Raw genomic sequence first — 18,661 nt, forward strand, 5'->3', positions numbered from 1 at the left:
AATGAAGATACTAATACGGACCAATAGTATGCAGTCAATCTTAGCGCAAATGCCAGAAGCACTACAAATTCATAAATTTAAGAAAATAGGAACAGTAACTATCACTTTTCAATACTACTATATATATATATATATATATATATATATATATATATATATATATATATATATATATATATATATATATATATATACTATTTAATAATGTAAAATATTTTTCTAGTAATAGTGACGTATGTATATGATACAAATTAGCATATTTTATATAGAATTCACTTTTCCATGTTCTTAGTACTCATATACGTGATTTTAAAAAGAGCCCCAAATTCAACCCAGTGTCGTACCAAAAGGCAATTTTGTGTTATAAGCATCTATCGAATTCATCAGCACTTCAAAAAAACATATGGTGACGGAAATACTGCCACATTAAAGCATTCCCCAAGACAATTTATGTCAGACTACAAGTTGTAAAAGTATGTCAAAGTATAACACATTCTGGATAAAGGTATATTATAAAAGATTTTATATTATATATTTATTATAAAAATAAAACAAGTATAAAATTGTCACAAATATTTATTATCTTAATTAACAATTCATTTAAATCATCTAAACATGATCACGAAGCACATCGTGACCAGTTCGCGGGAAGCTCGACCGACCGACAACCAGCACACCAATATGGACTTTCTGTCGCACAAGAAACGATCTAAATTCGCTAAACATGCGTACGTAACTATAACTAATCGATATAAAAAAAAATAACACTACGTTAACTCTAATGCCCTTTATAGTTAAATCGAATTTCCCAAGATAATTAAACAACTTTATATAAAATAATATTTTTTCATCAGAAACGTTTCCAGTCAGCGTTACATATAAAAACGTTACACCAGAATTCGAGCATCATTTGAAACTTATCGTACCCAACAAGTTTAATTTTAGAGCAAAATGTCACTTGAGAAAATGGTTCTGGATATTATTTTCAGTTATTTAATCACCTTGGTTATGTACTTATTGCTTTAACTCATTTATAATCTAGAATTTTCTATAATGCACTAGAATTGTCTAAGGTTTTATATTCGCTTTAACTATAGACTATGTATATCAACAAACACGTTCAGTCGGTCGACCAGTTTAACAAAATATTTATCTGTAACATCCTTTACCGAATACTATTATTGTAGTACATTGCAATAGAATATCTACATATTAAAACAATCGTTTTATATAAGAAACGAAATATTAAAATTCATTTAATTCATTTGTGTATTGTGTAGGAACAAATATTAAATTCTATTTATGATGCTCAGTTAATTTCAGACTGACATTATATAAAAATGCAAATTTTATGAATTTCTAGTGCCGTATATGTGTAGCAAATTATAAAGCAGAGATTGTTCAGCCGCTTGAACACAGTTTTAATTCATATAGTAATTATTTTAAAGTATCTGTATATTAAGTCTTGTTATCAACGAATGTTGATTATTAAATAACTCAATATTTAACTTTATTTAGAAAAGAGCTTCAAAATTGTTCTTAAAGAATTTATTTTAAATGTTCATTTCGATTGTAGATATTCTATTATAATGAACTATATTTTATGAGCTGTACTGCTTTAACAGTTGGTTTTGATACTTGAAATGTCATTTAGCATATAATACTTTCAAGGTATTACTTTTAAATAAGATTATTTCGAAATCTTTATAAAACGCAGAAGCCATTATCAACAGATTAAATACAATAGCTGTACATTTTCAAGTAACAAAACTATAGTGACGTTGTTAATTCATTTATTATCACCTATTAAAATAAAAAAAAGTATTGATCTAGTGTTTGAGCACACGCTGAGCACCCTATGTCAACATATAAAAGAACCTTTTTTTTAAGTTATCAAATTCGACACAGATTAGACATTTTGAATTACTATTGGTATAATAATTCATTTGCCTTTTGGGTAAAATGCATTTTAAATGTTTATTTGCCTATGGAATTATTTGCAAATGGATTTTATTATTTAAAATTGTCCTTTCAAACATTAATAAAGACCTAAATTTCGTGAAAAATATTAAATTCATTGATTGACTTTAAATTCAAAATGACTGATTTATTCATTGAAACAACTGAGGATGAATATCCAATTGAATATGCTTTTGATTTTTTTTTTAATTGTGTAATTTAATTATATTCATAAGCTTGAGGTAATTTTACGTAGAATGGTAAAAGTGAAATAAAATTGATACATATATATATAGTTTTAAAGCATAAAATAAAATTAAGCACTGCTTAATTAATTAAGGTCAAACATTATAGAGTATTGCTTTGGCAATATTTGTGTTAAAATGCAATTACATAATGTTTGAACAAGATGGATTCAAATGATATAGAAGGACGTTACTGGAATATGAGTATAGTATGTAAATTAACAAAAGGGTTTGGGAGACTTCTCGTCTCGCTCATCATACTATTTGATGGCGATGCGTCGGAAGGGATGAGGACGGCTCTGCGAAACGATATGGTGCAATGTTAAGTGTGTGTGTATGTGCGCGATCAGAATGGGCGGTACTGCGCGGGGTAGCGCTGCGGCAGCTGGCGGGTCGTGTGGTCGGCGAGGAAGGTCCAGCCCAGCTTGAGCGCCAGGCCGGCGAGGCGCTCCTCCGCCTCCCGCGCCGGCCGCTCCTCCAGCAGGCGCAGCAGCAGGCGCGTCGCTCGCCCCCACTGCCCGACGGCCACGCTGTGCCACACGCCGTAGTGCAGCGTCTGCGACAAACGCCCGAGTTCAAGTCACGTCATAGTGCACGGGTGCGTGCGCCGCCACATCTCTACGAGTCGGTACCTTGGCGTCGGCGAGGTCGGTGTACTTGAGCAGGTCGTGCATGTTCTGCGTGAGCGCGTCGGCCAGCTTGTCGCTGGTGGCGGCCAGCGCGCGCAGGCGGCACAGAGCGGCGCCGCGCCGACACAGCGCCTCCACCATCTGGCACTTCTGGCGCTCGCGCTCCCTGGAGGGGACGCACGCGCGTACAGTTACTTACTATTCGTTATTGAGTTAGAATTATGTGTCTGAACAATTTCTGTTTATGTTTATATAAATTGAATGATTTCGCAATTAAGTATATGACTTTAAACTCTGAGATATAGTCTGGACAAGTTGACATATTGATATATTGTTTAAAAGTTTATTAACATGACTTAATATCTTAAGAGTGGTGTTTAATTAATTGGTCCTTCGAGGCGGATAAAAGCTGCGAATAAGAGACCAACGATGCAGTAGTTTTGTTATGAGCAGTGAAAGTAAAATTTATTTGTGTGTAAACTAAAAACATATTTTGTTATGGAAATTGAGTAAAGCTATTATAAAAAAATTTGGTCTACTATTATTTTGTCAAATGAAGTAAAGAGTCTTACTGCTTTATTTTGCTAGCATCACTGCGTGAGTCATTCTTCATGCCTAAATACGCCAGTAACTTTTCTTGGTCAATTTGTTTGATAACCTGTTTAAAAAAATCAGTTATTCTATCTTGCAGATTATATTTTAACTTAATAATGTATAATACACATTAAGAATTAATCACCTTATCAGCTATTGTTATTAATTGTTCGCACCAAGCTGTCGTTACGTCCGGTTCTTCATTTATACTTGGTAATCTGAAAGTATAATTAAATAAGAATAACTACAAAAAATATTAAAATTGTGATTGTTGACTCGTTCGTTATAAAAACAAAAGAATATCAACATATCATAATACAAAATATGTTACAGATAGAAGTAGCTCTCACTTCTTGGGGTCTGTCGGAGGGTCAATCGCGTTCAAATAAGCGATGTGAGCACCGAGGTACCCCGGGAACTTCTCCAGCAGCTCCTCGTACACTTGCTCTAGCTTCTCACCCTCTGCAACCAAGTGGTAGTTTTTACTTAGGTAAATAATACATTTAATAATACAGTACAGTACAGTAACAGCCTGTTAATGTCCCACTGCTGGGTTAAGGCCTCCTCTCCCTTTTGAAGAGAAGGTTTGGAGCTTATTCCACCACGCTGCTAAAATGCGGGTTGGTAGAATACACATGTGGCATAATTTCAATGAAATTAGACACATGCAGGTTTCCTCACGATGTTTTACTTCACCGTCAAGCACGAGATGAATTATAAACACAAATTAAGCACATGAAAATTCAGTGGTGCTTGCCCGGATTTGAACCCACGATCATCGGTTAAGATTCACGCGTTCTAACCACAAGGCCATCTCGGCTAACATAACATTTAATAATAAAGGACTTTCATTTCTGCATATAGCAAGTACTTCATTTGTATGTTTGAATGTTTTGTGTTTATACTTGTTTGTTTATGTTTATGTGTGTGCGGGTATGTAATAGTGTGTGCGTACCGAGCTTGGCGAGCCAGGCGCAGGAGAAGTCCTTGAGCGCGTCGGCGTAGTCCTCGCGGGCGCGCTCCCGCGGGCGGCGCGGCGCCTCGCACGGCTGCAGCGACAGCGGGTAGCTGTCCGCCTTGTGGCCCAGCTCGTCCTTGGCGAACGACACGCTGCCCGTCAGCGTCGCGCCCGAGCAGCTCGAGCGGGACACTCTGCGGACACGGGCGGTGAGCGGGACCGGACCACACCACGTCATATACGTACGAGAACATTCTTACTTTTCGGTCGGCGCGGGTGTGAAGTAAAGAGGTAGTAGGTCTCCGCTAGTCAAGGAAGCAGCCGTGAACTTCTTGCCGCCGGTCAACGCCTGTTATGTAAACAAGAATAACGCTGTTATAATACATTTGTATTGGCAAAACATAATGTGCCATGTTTTTAACAATATCATATATATTCACAATAATATAGAATCAGCAACAAACATTTTTTAAGCGCTACTATTATAGGATTACACTTAAAGGCCGAAGTATCCGACGCCGCAGAGTGTAGTGTAGTATATAAGCAGCTGACACATGGTATTGAGAGCAGTAATAAATTTATCTTCAAACCTTAAACATCTACTTTATTTACCTAGTCCCGTCCTTACATGGCGACCCTGCCATTTAAGGTTCGGTTTCGGGTTCTAACGAAGTGCAGTATAACAATATAATGTCGCTCTGTGTAATATTGGACATTCGTGTATTTAATTGTTCGAACGTTAGTAGAGTCATAATACAAAATGGGCAAAGAACAAAGTAAAGAACAAATTGTGGTTGCACAAAATGCCGCAGGAGGCGTGAATTCGGCCGACGTGGAACTATACACTAAAATCAGAAAGTGACAAATATAATTTTGGGTATTTTTCTTTTACTTTTAATTTTGGGGGCAAAGTTTGCCATATATAAATTATATAAACGCTGCCACATAAACTGGATGCGTCAGGAGATGGCCAGGAGCGCTTTCAGACGTTCGAGGCGGGGACCAGAGACTGGAGAAAGAAATCAGGAACGTGTCGTTTAGCCTGGAGACGCATCAATAGATGCTTATAAAAAAAATGGGAGTGTAAAAGTGTGAAAAATATATAAAAGGAGAAGTGAAATAGTGTCATCAGCAAAGGTGTTATGGTATTATAGACAATAGATATATTCATATTTTATCATTATTTTTAAGTGTATATTTTTAAGCCGTTTCTTAAGATTTAAATGGATCATATATTAGATATAAAACATGAAATTGAAAATATAAAAATAAATTTAATTAAACTAAGTAAAGGGAAAAGAACTAAAAAGTTGTTAGAACAGAAATATTTAGAGGCAAAAAGTTTATATGACGAATATATAAAATATCGTGACGAGTTAAACTTTAATGCATCTAAAGGGTATATAAAAAAGGAAGAGATAAATTACTTATTAGTTGCTTGCGAAGAAATTGAATCGTTTTATCAAAAAATTCAAACAACTTGTTTAGTTAGTGACCAAGATTTTAGCACCATGACTGACTTTGACATGAAAACTGCTACTTCTCTTCTACCTATTATGACAGGAGATGAAGAAGTTACTAAAAAATTAATAGATTGTATCGAATTCTATAGCCAAACCATTAGGAAAGAACATGAACAGTTACTTATTTCTTTTGTCCTTAAAACTCGTTTAACTAAAAATGCCAAATTACGTTTATTATCTAACTATGAATCTTCCACAGAACTTATTGCCGACATGAAAAATAATCTGTTGACTAAGCAGTCAGCCACGGCACTACAAATAGAAATGTTAAAATCTAGACAAGGTTCGCAGAGTATTGAGGAATTTGGTAAGAAACTTGAGGATTTATTTGTTGAATTGACTATTTCCCAAGCTAACGGTGACGATAACGCGTTTAAAATATTGAGACCCGTAAACGAAAAATTAGCAATACAGCGATTCACCGAAGGTTTGAGGAACAGTCGATTAAGCACTATTTTAGCGGCCCGCAACTACTCAGAGCTGAAAGATGTTATAAGAGCAGCCAAAGACGAGGAACTGTCGCGTCAAGGCTCTTTTACATCAGCTGGAACGATTTTCACGACTCAACATAGAGGTAAGTACCAACCATCTTATAGGGGGCATAGTAGAGGTCGAGTATTAAACAACGCACGCCAACATTACACGCCAAATAGTTCATTTAGGCCGATGCCGAATCAAACATCTAGTTTATACCACCGAGGAAACAATAGAGGATCCACAAGTAATTCTCGAGGACGCGGACATAATTTTGAACGTGCAGTATCGCGAGGTAGAAATAATAACGGTAGAAAACAGCATGGGTATCTTATGAATCAATCCCAAAACGATATACAGGTTACTACTTCGGAAAATAACCAAAACTTAGAGTTTTTTCGATCCTAACTTTATTCTAGCATGCAATACATATAATAGTTTCGTAGAGTTTACAATATTAGGTACCAAATATAGAATGCTAGTTGACACGGGCGCCTCGATGTCAGTGATTAAATACGATGTAATAAGAGATAGGAATATTCCAATACATCCAAATCGCGTAGCCGTAAATGGTATTGGTGGCACCTCGTACACCGAGGGCTATGTTTACATACCGTTTACCTTATGTGGAATAGAATTCAAACATAAGTTTTATGTCTTAAAGAATTTGCCTTGTATTCAAGATGGTTTAATCGGACAAGAATTTTTAACTAATTATAATTGTGTATTAAATTACGAAAATAATACATTTACTTTAAATAGCTTCGACAAACCAATTACGCTCTCCTTAGGTTTAGGAAAATTAGGTAAAAATACATTTATAAAGGTACCTCCGAGGTGTGAAAAGTTTTTTCAAGTTGATTCTTATTTGAATGAATCGTGTGTTATATTTCCCAGAGAATTGTGTGAAGGTGTATTTATCGCTGGAAGTATCTGTCAACCGAAAGAGGGAAAAATATTTATTCAAATTTTAAATACTCGCGAAACAGAAATTAATCTTAGTTATTTTAGGCCTGAAATTGATTTGTTATCGAATTATAATATTTGTTCGTTTAACAAAGAAAATTTGGACGGAAAAAGAGTTCGGAAATTATTATCATTAATTAAATTGAATCATTTGAACAAAGAAGAAAGCATTAGTATACAAAGCATTTGTGCGAAATATGCTGACGTATTTTTCTTGCCAGGAGACAAGTTAGGTACGTGTAATCTTTACGAACAAAATATACAACTAAAAGCTAATACGAATCCGGTCTATACTAAACAATATAGATTACCGTTTTCTCAACGTGATGAAATAGAAAAACAAGTTCAAAAAATGTTGGCCAATGATATTATCGAACCCGCTAACAGCGAATGGTCTAGCCCAGTACTATTAGTACCTAAAAAATCAGAAGATAATAATAAAAGCTGGCGTTTAGTGATAGATTTTCGGAAATTAAATGATTGTATAATGCATGACAAATTTCCCCTTCCGAGTATAAGTGATATATTAGACTCACTTTCAGGAGCTATTTATTTTTCTCAATTAGATTTAACACAAGCTTATTATCAAACGAAGCTAAATGCTGACAGTAGGAAATATACCGCATTCACAACACCGTCTGGCCAGTATCAAATGACCCGTATGCCTATGGGTTTGAAAACCAGTCCTGGTTCATTTTCACGCTTAATGACAGTAGCAATGTCGGGACTTAATTACGATAAATGTTTTGTATATTTGGATAATTTAATTTGTTTCGGAAGAAATTTAGATAGTCATAATAAAAATTTGTTAGATATTTTAACAAGGCTTAGAAAAGTTAATTTAAAATTAAATCCTGATAAGTGCGATTTTCTTCGAAAAGAAATTTTATACCTCGGACACGTGGTATCAGCGGACGGTATTAAACCAGATCCAGAAAAAATTAAGGCGTTAATTAATTATCCGGTTCCTAAAAACGTAGACGAGCTCAAACGATTTGTAGCCTTTGCGAACTATTATCGAAAGTTTATTCCGAATTTCGCCCAAATCTGTATTCCATTAAATGATTTATGTCGTAAAAATGTAATATTTAATTGGGATAAAAACTGTCAAAAATCATTTAGTACTTTAAAAGAAATGTTAATGAGCCCTCCAATATTACAATATCCTATTTTCGATTATAATAACACATTTATACTACAGACAGACGCCTCAGGGTATGCAATAGGTTCGATTTTATGTAATGCTGATCGTAGACCAATAGCTTACGCCAGTCGTAGTTTAAATAAAGCTGAACGTAGGTATCCAACGATTGAGAAAGAGCTTTTAGCGATTGTTTGGTCTGTTAAATATTTTAGACCGTATCTCTATGGACGAAAGTTCATTATAGAAACAGATCATAGACCCTTAATATTTTTATACAATATGACAGATCCTTCCAGTAGATTGTTAAAATTTCGGCTAATACTTGAAGAGTATGATTTTAAGGTTACTTATGTGAAAGGGTGTGATAATGTAGCTGCAGATGCATTGTCACGCATAGAAATTAGTAGTGAAGAATTAAAGGCGATGAATGATCATATTTTGTCAGTACTTACAAGGGCACAAAAGAAGAAGCTTGATGAAAAACCTTGTAATTCTACTTCGGTTTCTAATATTTCTTCTGACGATTGGACTGATCACCCAAGAGTTGTAGAGATGTTAAAACTACCGAAGTATTACACGGAGTTGGTATTTGTGAATGAAGAAGAATGGAGAAAGTTTAAAAAATGCGTATCATTAGAGCGTGGTGATTATGCATACTCGTCGTCAAATCGTACAATTTTTGTGAAACTGTTTACCCAATCCCAGTGTACACGAGCTGTCTCTGTGAGGGAAATGGAATCATTTTGTATCGATTTAAAAATAAATACGTTATATGTAATAAAAGATGAGAATAATTTTCAAATAATTAAAGAGCTAGCTCAGGTTATTAATAAAATGCGTAAGTGGTCCGGACCCCGTTTATGCGTAATTAAAGGAGTTGCAAAAATTATAGACGACGATATGAAAAGAGTTATATTAAACGATTATCATATCCTGCCCACTAGCGGACACGCAGGAATAAGACGTATGTTAAATAACATTCGTAAAAAATATTTTTGGCCAGGATTAGAGCATGATGTTAAGCTTTTTGTAAAAAAATGTAGTAAATGTCAACGTTATAAATATTTAAATACCATAAAAGAACCTATGACCATAACGGACTGTGGAAATTCAGCTTTTGATAAGATTTATTTAGATTTGGTAGGTCCATTGACAAGAGATAATAATTATAATTACATTTTAACGCTCCAATGCGACCTCACCAAATATGTCGAGGCATATCCGATAGCAGGTAAGGATGCGCGCACAGTAGCTACAACTCTAGTAAATAATTTTATACTTAGATATGGCATCCCTCGGCAGATCGTGACCGATAGAGGAACTGAATTTATAAATTCTACAATGGAAGAGGTTTGTAAAATTTTAAATATAAGTCAATTACAGTCTACAGCCTTCCACCATCAGACCTTAGGATCACTTGAAAATAGTCATAAACATTTAACATTTTATTTAAGAATGCAAGTTAACAGTCATAGTCAGGAATGGAGTTCATGGATTCCTTACTGGTGTTTTTCGTATAACACTTCTGTACACTCTAGTACAAAATTTACTCCATACGAATTAGTGTTTGGCAAACAATGTAACTTACCAAGTAATCTTAGGTCGACAATAGATCCAATTTACAATTTTGATGATTATGCAATAGAACTAAAATACCGGTTACAAAAGTCACAAAATGATGCTAAAACAAACCTCATAAATTGTAAAACTTTAAGAAAAATAAAATATGATAGAAGTATAAACCCAGTGGAGTATAAACAAGGAGACTTAGTATTGGTTAAAAATGAAAATATTAGCAAACTTGATCCATTATATTTAGGTCCATATACAGTTGTTAAAGATTTATCACCGAATGTTGTAATTTTAGTCAATGGTAAAGAAAAAACTGTTCATAAAAATAGGACAAGACTTTATGTTGAATGATCATTAAACATATTGTTTATTAAGACTTGTGATTATGACTGTACCTATTATGATATTTGATATTAAATTTCAGCACTGCATTATTATACCTTTGTTTACATATTTGTTTTATTTTGTTTAATTATTATTATATTCAATTTTATTTTACTTTTTCATATTGTATTTTGATTAAAAAAAATGTTAATGTATCCAACATTTTTTTTTTGTTTGGTAGGGCATGTAGTGTAGTATATAAGCAGCTGACACATGGTATTGAGAGCAGTAATAAATTTATCTTCAAACCTTAAACATCTACTTTATTTACCTAGTCCCGTCCTTACAAGAGTCACATATTCTAGAGCAATTAGCACTGGAATTTATACTACATATACCACACCGTATGCCACCAACGCGCTACTAAATCTCCGTGTATTTAGATTGGCTCAATCAATACAAAGTATTGCTATTAAGTATTAATATAGAAAGTGTTTGGATTCGACAGACGTTTGACGGAGGTGTGCGAGTGTGCGTCAGTACCTGCGCCTGCTCGGCGTAGGCGTCGAGCGCGAGCGGCTGCGCGAGGCGCTGCTGCAGCGCGACGGGCAGCTCGGCGAGGCGCTCCAGCAGCGCGCGGCTCTCGTGCCGCACCGACAGCCGCAGCGTGTACTCGCCCTTCTCCACCTTGGCCGAGTACTGCGCACATCCCACGCGAGCGTTACACACACATGTATAACATTTTGCTTATTCAGTTTATTATTATAGGTGTAATACCCAAAAACGTCAATTTTTTAACGAATTAATTATCCAGGACGCCAAAGTACTTATATAAGTAAAAATGGTAAACATGTTATATAATTCAAAAGAATAAAAATACTTGAAATGAAAAAGTATTGAGCGTATACGACTGAATGACAAAATTGAAAATGAAAAAAAAAATCTTCATATCGTAATAAACAATTTAAATTTTGGCATTATATATGAAACATGTTACTCTTTATATATAATGTCTTGTACCTATGTACCTTGGTGGGGTAAGCGTCACCGACAGCCATGAGTTGCTTGGAGCTGTTGTACAACATCCACATCTGCGACTCGAACTCTGACTCGTACAGCATGTCGCACAGCAACGGCACTACCGGGGACACCTGCGACGGCAGTGTATATACTCTTGAAATAACAGCATTAAAATTATTATGTATAACTTCAAAGTTTGCTACTATATACTTGCGTGATCGACACGAACCGACTACCTAATCACCTATAAAGCATCAAATAAGCTTAAATATTATAGAAATAATACTATAAGGTCGCATTGTAGTCGACGACCGGTCGACGATCTCGTGTCGTTGCAGCTGGTGGTTTTAACTGTTAAAGGATCTCACCTCGGTCGCCTTGGGTATGTGAAAGGTGTACGTGTTAATCAGCTGGTAGATCTGACGCGAGGGCGGCAGCACGTCACGGGACGTCAGCGGCGCAAGCTTAGACTCCGCCGGCCTGCAAGTGGACAGACAAATTCGACAATCGGCTATTGAACGTTTCACTCTCGCGGCTCGTACAGCATAGACGCACACGCACCTGTACACGTGCTCGACGTGCTTGAGCGTGGCGCACGGCTGCACCTCCTGCGGGCGCAGCGCGCGCAGCGTGACGGCGCCCAGCGACGCGCCCGACAGCGTCAGCTTGGTGCCGAAGTCCGGCTTCAGGCCGTGGAACTCGATGCTGTAGTCGACGGTCACGTCGCCGATGTTGGCCCAGTACTTGGCGATGACCACCTCGAGCGTGACGCCGCCCTGCGGACACAGCGCGGTGAGTGCGGCGAGGGGGCGGCGAGGGGGCGGCGGGGGGGCGGCGGGGGGCGGCCGGCCACTCACGAGCAGGCGGAAGGGCGCGACGGCGGGCGCGTGCGGCGCGAGCGCGAGCAGGCGGTGCGTGTCGTGCGCGCGGCACGAGCGGCGCGGCGCCAGCTGCATGGCGTGCACGAGGAAGCGCGCGCAGCTCTCCCCGCCGCGCCGGTGGATGCGCACCACGCCCCACGTCGCCTCCAGCGGCACTGCGGACACGGGCACGGTCAGCTCGCAAGGGCGGCGCGCGGGGCGGCGCGCGGGGCGGCGCCCGCTCGCGACCACTCACCGACGACGATGTGGCGCTTGATGGTGGACGGCTGGAACAGTACATCTTTCTCGTCTATCTGCGGCGCGCTCGCGGGCGAGTTGTCGAGGGACTGCGGCTGCAGCACCGTGATGGGAATGCGAAACACGGGACCCTTCTCTATGCAAGTTACGTCGTACGCGTCAATACTGCAATGATACAATAATATGATCGATTATATTGGTTCATTAACTTATTGAGGATTGAAAATGGATCACAATTTTAATAGTAAGGTCAAGGCCGATCGCAATGCTACGGTGGGTAGCAGATGGGTAGTGGACGGACGTACCTGGCGTGGTGCGGGCCGGGCGGCAGGGTGGCGGTGGCGAGGCGCGCGGTGAGCGGTCGCGGCGCGTTCATGAGCTCGAGGTGCGCGGGGTGCGACACCCAGGCGGCGCGGCACACGAGCGCCAGGCGCACGCTGAAAGCGATCTGCTTGGGGATCACTGTCTTGTCTGCAACACGCACGCTACATACTTTTTTTGTATCTGTTTCATGCTCGAACTACTCTTTCTATTAATGGTCTATATAAGAATTCACTACAATTCACTTTCCACTGTTTGATGGATATTTATAAAAACCAAAGATTATTATTAACTAGTACTTTTTTAAGTTTAACTGATTTCTGAGACAATCGAATTAACAAATATGCATACAAATATTTATATATATCACATTTTAATCTTATTTTTAGAACACTTTTTATTTCGATCCTCCATTTACCAAAAATTCTAATTTATATTCAAATACCACAGCAGCTTGAGTGCATTTCATTATGATGATTTTTTTTATGATTTACAAATTTAAACCTTTGCTTTTTAAAAAGTAATAACATACCATTACAGATAAACAATACATCTTTACATTTTTTTTCTTCTAAATATAATTCCATGTTCGAGCCTACAAATAAAAATCCACTCTAGAGATGGTTTTTATGATATAGTCTACATGAGTTTTACAGAAGTGATGTAGTAATTTTAATACTTAAAAATAAATTACTCAGTGCTGTATCTACTCACTTTCCTCATCCAGATGGTTCTCTAAAAACTGTGGTTCAACCGTAATGCCAATGTCCTTGGAGACATCCTCCATCTTCGGTCTCAGGAAAATACCCTTCGAATTGTTGTTCCCGCACTTTATATTGAAAGTCACATCTCGTTCTGGTTGATTGTGGTAGGTGGTAAGAATTTCGAAGGCCTGTAAAATATCGTTTATTTATTTACAACACAGTGTGTAAGCTTCACAAATAAGATGCATGGCAGATTTTTATGACCCCCAGAATTCCTTGAGAACGCGTTTGCTTTTTCTGACACCATAGAGATTTTTGAGACATTTTTGTGCTTGATTGATGGACACACTTAACAATAAAGCCTTAGTCAACATTAACAACATTAGAAAGTTGAAATTGGGTGGCTATGTTTTATGAATGTTTTTATGGAATTATGGCAAAGTTAGTTTCCGACTTTAAATTAAAAAAAAGGAAATTATTTTTGAAAAAAATATTGTTGAAATAGTTTGTATGTATTATATATATTAAATGATTTATTAAATCAGTAGAGTTCTATGAATGACGGGCTCATAATGCTATCTTAGTAGGAGATACTTTACCTTCTCAATGTGCAGCAGGCCGCAGCCCTGCGCCCAGGGCTCCACGTGCGACAGGAACGTGGCCGAGTTCTCTAGTGCGCGCTTTATAGAGTACGGCGAGTACGGCAGCTGACGATCTTTTAGGCCCGATATGAGCGCCGCTGTAATATATGATTAGGATTTAAAATTCCTCTGAAAAATTTACATTTTGTATACAACATTTTTTTAAGCATAATATATGATGCTAGCTAATAAACTTGCTCACCGACAGCCCCGGCGACGTGAGGCGCGGCCATCGACGTTCCATTCATCAATTGAGAATTGCGTAATGTGAATCTATAAACAATAAACATACATAATAAATTACAGAATAAAATTTTCGAGTAGCATAGAACTACTTAAGATATGAATGTGTAAAATATAATAAGTGTAAAGTGTAAGCCGAGATGGCCCAGTGGTTAGAACGCGTGAATCTTAACCGACGATCGAGGGTTCAAACCCGGGCTAGCACCACTGAATTTTCATGTGCTTAAATTGTGATTATAATCCATCTCCTGCTTGACGATGAAGGAAAACATCGCGAGGAAACCTGCATGTGTCTAATTTAATTGAAATTATGACACATGTGTATTCGACCAACACGCATTGGAGCAGCGTGGTGGAATAAGCTCCAAACCTTCTCCTCAAAGGGGAGAGGAGGCCTCAGGCCAGCTGGGGGACATCAACAGGCTGTTACTGTGTAGTGTAAGTGTTCCGACCTGGCGACGGAGGCGACGGCGCCGCCCGGCGCGCACACGGCCAGCCCGGCCGCGCCGTCGGCGCACGGCCCGCGCGAGCTCCAGCTGAAGGCGCCCGGCGCGCCCTGCGCGCGCATGGAGTACGCCGCCAGCATCATCTCCGCCGACACGTACGCGCCCACGCCTGCGCACACGCCACTTACACACTACATGCACACACGAATAAATAGCGTCGTGGGATTACTGTACATTCATTTTCATAAAGAAAACAATTTACTGTAATCATTTCATCTTAATGAGTAGGTGATACCGATGAGGATGGGCTGCGCGATGTCCGGCGGAGCCCCGACGGTGGCGAGTGCAGGTCCGTGGTTGCCGGCCGACACCACCCACGACACGCCGTAGCGGTTCACCACTGAGCTGATGACGGAGCCCACGCGTCTAGAGATATATTTATTTTATTATAATTCTAATCGATTTATTTATTTTTTTAAATAAAATTAACAAAAATCAATTACAACTTATTACACAAGAATAACAGGAGTTTCTATAAACATTATATGCATTATAAAATGATAATAATTATGACTATATACTAACCCAGCATTAGACCAATGAGCATGTTCCCCATAACTCATATTGATGACATCTACTTTCATCTTTTTGGACAGTTCCATTACTTTTATACATGCCCTTACAAGTGCCGTTCCTGTCTCCATGGAACCGAGTCGACTATCGCCAATGGTGAGTGAGATAATTTTCGCACCAGGAGCCACTCCATTTTTGTCTGGTTCATCAGGAAAGTAACCTGCTGCTATTGCTGCTACATGAGTGCCATGAGTTGCTGAAATAAATGAATGTAGTGATAAATAAATAATACTTTTTGTTTATTATATGTTTGAAATTGCACAAATTTCACATGCTTTGTAAGGCCGCAGACCCGGAGATCCGGAGATGGATTCAATTCCTTTCAATTTCAATTCCAATTGTTGGAAGTGTGTACACTCCCGTGCCTCAAAAAACACGTATAGCCGTCCCATCGGATTATGAGAGTTAGAGAATAGAGTGTACCTGTGTTTGCGCACACACTTGTGCACTATATTATCTCCTACATAGTTGGCTAATCGCTTTTAAGATTGGCTGCCGTTGCCGAAAGTCGGTCTGGAGGACATTATTATTAATGTTGCCTGAACAAGGCTGCATGTAATTTATACAAAAGGGTTAGTAATAGGGCTATTATTATTATTATTATTAAAAAGAAACTCACAGCACATCCCAACAACTTCAAGTGTATTTCCCTCATCGTGTACATTAATACTAACAGTCATCTCATCCAATGGAGTGAGGTGTGAGTGCTCATGTGTGACACTGTATTCCCCCAAAAATGGTCCAGAAGATAAGTCACCTGTCTCGGAAGTGTCAATACATGCTCTGTAATAATATAAATGATATTATTAGCTATTTTAATACCAATCATATAAAAATATTACTTTAAGACTGGCAGGCATATATTTTTTTTTTAAATATAATACTAAAATAATTATAGATTTGATCTGACAAAATGTTTCAGGTATTAATCATTACATTGATTTCACTTTGCACTTGATTATAGGTTAAGATTAAGAGCTGCTATATTATGTAATTATTGTTCTAATCACACTTTAATATCTGAAGGTAAGGTAAGGTCGGACCCAAAACTTAAACAGATGTCTACAATATATTGTAATAGTTTAATAATACTGTCTGAAATTAATGTTACTTAATATTAAATTGATAAAAGTTATCACAGAATCTTATACAAAAGCTAGTAAATAAATAAAATTTCACGTGGGGTATAATTATGTAATAAAAACCAAGTAAAAGGCATATGCAAAACAGGTACAGGTTTTTTTGATAATAACTCGGACCTTTTGTAAGTTGCATAACTTAACGAAATTATGATATTAGTCGGTTCTAGTAATTAATCAAAGTATTTACCTCCAAACAGTACCATCATGAAACAGTACACAGTCATAAGTGGGTCCTACATCATTATATTTCTTCTCAAGCTCTTTTAATACTTCTACTCTAGCTTCCAATTCTTCTTTCTGCATTTTTTCATCTTGACTTAGAGTTGTTTTTGATGCTAAAGAAATGAAACCACTAATTAATATGTAGAATTGTTATAGGTATGTCAATTTTCTGATTAATATGGAATTTAATTATTTTATTTTTGAAAAACAATGTAAGTTTATTTATTAAACAGTTACCATAACACCTTTAAATTAATTTGGCAAGACTTTCTTATCCCTCCATCATCCACGACTCCATCCTCTCACATAAGAAGTTGATAGCATTATTTTTATTTATGTAGATATGTATATAAAAGGATCAATATCAATGTTTGCAACATATTTTAGCAAGGAGGCACATTACTTAGATATGATGATTATAACTTCTCAGCTAGTATTAATTATAACAATCTGTCTAATTTTATTCTCTAACACAAATGTGATATCCAATCAAGTAAAATATATCATACAAGGTAGGATGTTTAGTTGAATTTTCTAAACAAACTTATATATTATTTTAAATCAATTTTGCAAAATGAATATTTTGAATGTATACAGTAGATGGTTTCAACCTACTTGAATACTAAGCAGCTTATCATATATACATTAAACATACATGTATAAATCCAATAAATAAAAAAATCTCACCGTTCTCATCTTCAAACTCCTGTAGTTTTTTTGTAGCCTCAGCTAGTGCAGGTTTATATCCTACATCCCAGAGATGTTCCTTTCTATGATCTAGCAAACGTTCCTTAACTTTAGTAGGATATAAACTAAATGGATAAAGGACACCTACTCTCCATTCCCCTGTAGGATTATTCCATGATTCTGGAATCTTTAAGACATGATTATGAATACAAAGAATTGGTATAAATTGACTTAACATAAATAAACTAGAAAACATAGTATAATCGATTCTTTCTGTTCATAATAATATTTTTATATTTGCTAAAATATAAATTTAAGATGATCAGTTGTTTAATTATTTATTGCAGAGAAAAAATAATTTAAATAGATAAGTTTATAAAATGATAATTAATATTAGAGAATGTTTTAATATAGTATTGTACATAAAAGGGAAAAAGAAACATCATGGCAACTATGTGTCAAGGTAAGAGCGACAAAGAACAGCTGTGACCATATGATACAAAGTCAATGACCTAGTATGTTACAACATTTTTTTTAATTTTAATAAATTAGTACAACATGCAAATAGTACTTATTTATTTCACAAAAAAGTACTATTATTATTTTTTATAATAAAATAAAATTACTTTTAGCTTGCGACCCGTGCTGCCGGTAATACATCCATCAACGATCTTACGAATGATTGTACTAGTGTCCACATCACCGCAACCGCTGCAGTCAAATCTTTCTATAACCTTTGTCTCTCCAGTACTGGTCACCTAAGTCATAAAATATTAATTTTAGTAAAAATATTCAACAAAATTGCAACTAAACAAATCGTGACAAGTCAATTTTTTTACCTTAAGCCCAGCCGCTGCCGGGTCGACACCCGAATCAAGGATAGCGATAACTGTATTTCTGCCATCATAGTTTGGGTATTTTGTCAAAAATGAAACCACCCCTGTTTCTTTTTTAGGTAATAATCCCCAAACAGGGAAATCACAATCGATCGGTACGTCTGCCATTTTTGATGACCGTATACCTTGTGTACAGATTAAATTAAGAAATAGATATTTCTTTTCGTAAGTTCGTCGCCCAGAATCGGTGGGCATTAAGA

General features: G+C 37.1%; 1 protein-coding gene across 1 annotated transcript; it reads right to left on the minus strand.

Annotated features, from left to right (window-relative positions):
* Positions 1-560: 560 nt before the first annotated feature.
* LOC126769911 (tripeptidyl-peptidase 2) lies at positions 561-18,584 on the minus strand. Its single transcript, XM_050488892.1, has 25 exons — positions 18,405-18,584; positions 18,192-18,323; positions 17,566-17,752; positions 16,844-16,991; positions 16,134-16,297; positions 15,467-15,710; positions 15,177-15,307; positions 14,888-15,050; positions 14,395-14,465; positions 14,151-14,290; positions 13,562-13,739; positions 12,832-12,997; positions 12,525-12,691; positions 12,266-12,444; positions 11,970-12,184; positions 11,777-11,888; positions 11,417-11,539; positions 10,932-11,087; positions 4,646-4,734; positions 4,383-4,579; positions 3,778-3,889; positions 3,573-3,645; positions 3,406-3,491; positions 2,837-2,999; positions 561-2,760 (listed from the first exon to the last, which is right to left on the minus strand). The coding sequence occupies exons 1-25, from the start codon at positions 18,567-18,569 to the stop codon at positions 2,551-2,553; spliced, it is 3,771 nt and encodes a 1,256-aa protein (XP_050344849.1). The 5' UTR covers positions 18,570-18,584; the 3' UTR covers positions 561-2,550.
* Between the last annotated feature and the right edge of the window lie 77 nt (positions 18,585-18,661).

This window comes from Nymphalis io, chromosome 1 (genome assembly GCF_905147045.1).
Source record: "Nymphalis io chromosome 1, ilAglIoxx1.1, whole genome shotgun sequence".
NCBI classification, from domain to species: domain Eukaryota; kingdom Metazoa; phylum Arthropoda; class Insecta; order Lepidoptera; family Nymphalidae; genus Nymphalis; species Nymphalis io.